At 39.9% G+C, this 3,127-nt stretch overlaps 1 protein-coding gene across 1 annotated transcript in view; it reads right to left on the reverse strand.

Annotated features, from left to right (window-relative positions):
• LOC102043769 (bromodomain-containing protein 2-like) overlaps window positions 1-3,127 on the reverse strand; it is a gene marked incomplete at its 3' end in the record, with an annotated part of 31,577 nt that overhangs the window by 26,519 nt on the left and 1,931 nt on the right. The window contains exons 2-3 of the mRNA XM_031065586.1: window positions 2,691-2,828; window positions 605-778 (exon numbers count right to left, since the gene is read on the reverse strand). Coding sequence (XP_030921446.1) covers window positions 605-778; window positions 2,691-2,801 — 285 coding nt within the window. The remainder of the gene's footprint in view (window positions 1-604; window positions 779-2,690; window positions 2,829-3,127) is intronic.

The raw sequence follows: 3,127 nt of genomic DNA on the forward strand, positions 1-3,127 counted from the left end.
TAGAGGGGGGAAATGGGGATTAGAGGGGGAAATGGGGGATTAGAGGGGGAAATGGGGGATTTTAGGGGGAAAATGCAGGGAAATAGGGGGAAAATTGGGAAAAAATATGGGAACGTGGGGGGAAATGGGAAAAACGGGGAAAATACAGGAAAATAGGGGTAAAAAAGGGGGGGAAATAGGGGAAAAACAGGGGAAAATTAGGGAAAATGGGAAGCAGGGGGAAAATAAGGGAAAAATGGGGGGAAATAGGGGAAAAAATATGGGAAAATGGGGGGAAGTAAGGGAAAAAAGATGGGAAAATAGAGGGGAAATAAGGGAAAAAGATGAAAAATGGAGGGAGGAGTTAGAGAAAATAGGGGGAGAAATAGGGGCAAATAAAAGGGAAAATGGGGGGGAAATGAGGGGAAAACAAAGAAAAAAATGGGAATATGGGGGGAAATAAGGGAAAAAAGATGGGAAAATAGAGGGGAAAATAGGGGGGGAAATAGGGGGAAAATGGGGGGAAAATGGGGGGAAAATGGGGAAAAAATACGGGAAAGTACGGGGGAAACGGGGAGAAATGGGGGAAAAGGGAATTTGGGGGTGATTTGGAGGATTTGGGAATAATTTTGGGGTGGAATTTGGATTTTCTGGCAGCCCCACCTGGCTCCTTGCGGGCGCGGCCGCGGCCCTTGGTCTGGGCGATGACGATTTCGGTTTCCTCCTGCGTCATCTCCGAGATCTTCTGCAGGAAAAGCTTCTCCAGAGCTTCTGCCATCAGCACTATGTCATCCCCGGGCTGCAAAATGGGGAGAAAAATCAGAATTTTGGGAAAAAACCCCAAGGAATTAGGGGAAAAAAAACCTGGAATTTTGGGAAAAACAGAACGGAAATTAGGGAAAAAGCTTCTGCGATCAGCTCTATGTCATCCCCTGGCTGCAAAATGGGGGGAAAAATCAGAATTTTGGGCAAAAAATGGGAAATTAGGGGAAAACAACCTGGAATTTGGGGGGGAAAACTGGGATTTTGGGAAAAATAAAATGGGGATTACGGAAAAAGCTTCTGCAGAGCTTCTGCCATCAGCTCTATGTCATCCCCTGGATGGAAAATGGGGAGAAATCAGAATTTAGGGAAAAAAATGGGAAATTTGGGGAAAAAAACTTGGAATTTGGGGGAAAAAAACTGGGATTTTGGGAAAAATAAAATGGGGATTAAGGAAAAAGCTTCTGCAGAGCTTCTGCCATCAGCTCTATGTCATCCCCTGGATGGAAAATGGGGAGAAATCAGAATTTAGGGAAAAAACCCTGGAATTTGGGGGAAAAAACCTGGAATTAGGGGAAAAAACCTGGAATTGTGGGAAAAATAAAAGAGGAATTAGGGAAAAAGCTTCTGCAGAGCTTCTGCCATCAGCGCTATGTCATCCCCTGGCTGGAAAATGGGGAGAAAAATCAGAATTTTGGGAAAAAAATCAGAATTTTGGGAAAAAAATCAGAATTTTGGGAAAAAAATCAGAATTTTGGGAAAAAAATCAGAATTTTGGGAAAAAAATCAGAATTTTGGGAAAAAAATCAGAATTTTGGGAAAAAAATCAGAATTTTGGGAAAAAAATCAGAATTTTGGGAAAAAAATCAGAATTTTGGGAAAAATAGAACGGAAATTAGGGAAAAAGCTTCTGCAGAGCTTCTGCCATCAGCGCTATGTCATCCCCTGGCTGGAAAATGGGGAGAAAAATCAGAATTTTGGGAAAAAAATCAGAATTTAGGGAAAAAAATCAGAGTTTAGGAGTTTTCCAGGAGGGATTTGCGGCTGGAGATTTTGGGGTGAGTTTTGGAGTTTTATAGGGGGAGGCTGAGAATGGGAAGGGAGGAAAAGAGAGAAGGAAAATGGGGAGAAAAGGAAGAAAAAGGGGAAAAATGGGGGGAAATCAAGGAAAAAATGAGGGAAAACCAAGGGAAAATGAGAGAAAATGGGGAAAATAAAGGAAAAATTAAGAAAAAATATGGAATAAACAGAGGAAAATGAGGGAAAATAAGGGGAAAAAGGAAGGAAAATAAGGGAAAAATAAGGAAAAAAAAAAAGAAGGAAAAATAGGTGGGAAAAGGGGAGAAAAATAAAGGAAAAATGAGGGAAAAATGGGGGAAAATAGGAAAGAAGGGGAAATGGAAACATAAAAGACAGATGGGAAATTTGGGGGGGAAATCAAGGAAAAATAGGGAATAAATGGGGAAAAATGAGGGAAAATAAAGGAAAAATAAGGAAAAAAAGAAGGAGAAATAGGTGGGAAAAAGGAGGAGAAAAGGGGGAAAAGGGAGGAAAAAAAAGGAAATAATAAGGAGAAACGGGAGAAAAATAATGAAAAACAAAGAGGGAAAAACAGGAAAGAAGGGGAAATGGAAACATAATAAAAGAGGGGAAAATCAAGGAAAAATAGGGAATAAAGAGGGAAAAATGAGGAAAAATGAGGGAAAAAAGGGAGGGAAAATAAGGGAAAAAAGAAGAAAAAAAAAGAAGGAAAAATGGGTGGGAAAAGGGAGGGAAAAAGGGGAAAATAAGGGAGGAAAAAAAAAGGAAAAGAGAGGGAAATAGCAAAATAACTCAGGGAAAAAAATCCCTTTAAATATTCCTGTAAAAAACAAAAAAGGTGAGGCAGGAATTGATGCCATGGATTAAATTTTGGGTTTTTTTCCCCAAATTTCTGGAATTTTCCTTACCTTGTTGTAGATGTAGCAGTTTGTAAACATGGTGTTGAAATCCTGGATACATTCTTGAGCGTTCCAGTAATAATTGTTTTCCAAACGTTTCTTAATTGTTCCCATGTCCATCGGAGTTTTAATGATTTTATAATAATCCTGGGGAAAAAAATTATTTTATTAAAACCACGGCAAAAAGTAATTATTTTAGAATAATCCTGGGGAAAAATTAATTATTTTATAATAATCCTGCGGAAAAAAGGGAATTTAGGGATTTTTTAACTATTTTATGTTAATCCTGGGTCATCAACTCAACCACGGGGTCATCAACTCAACCGTGAGGTCATCGACTCAACCGTGGGGTCATCAACCCAACCATGGGGTCATCAACTCAACCGTGGGGTCATCAACCCAACCACGGGGTCATCAACCCAACCATGGGGTCATCGACTCAACCG

This window comes from Geospiza fortis, unplaced genomic scaffold (assembly GCF_000277835.1).
Source record: "Geospiza fortis unplaced genomic scaffold, GeoFor_1.0 scaffold739, whole genome shotgun sequence".
Taxonomy (NCBI): domain Eukaryota; kingdom Metazoa; phylum Chordata; class Aves; order Passeriformes; family Thraupidae; genus Geospiza; species Geospiza fortis.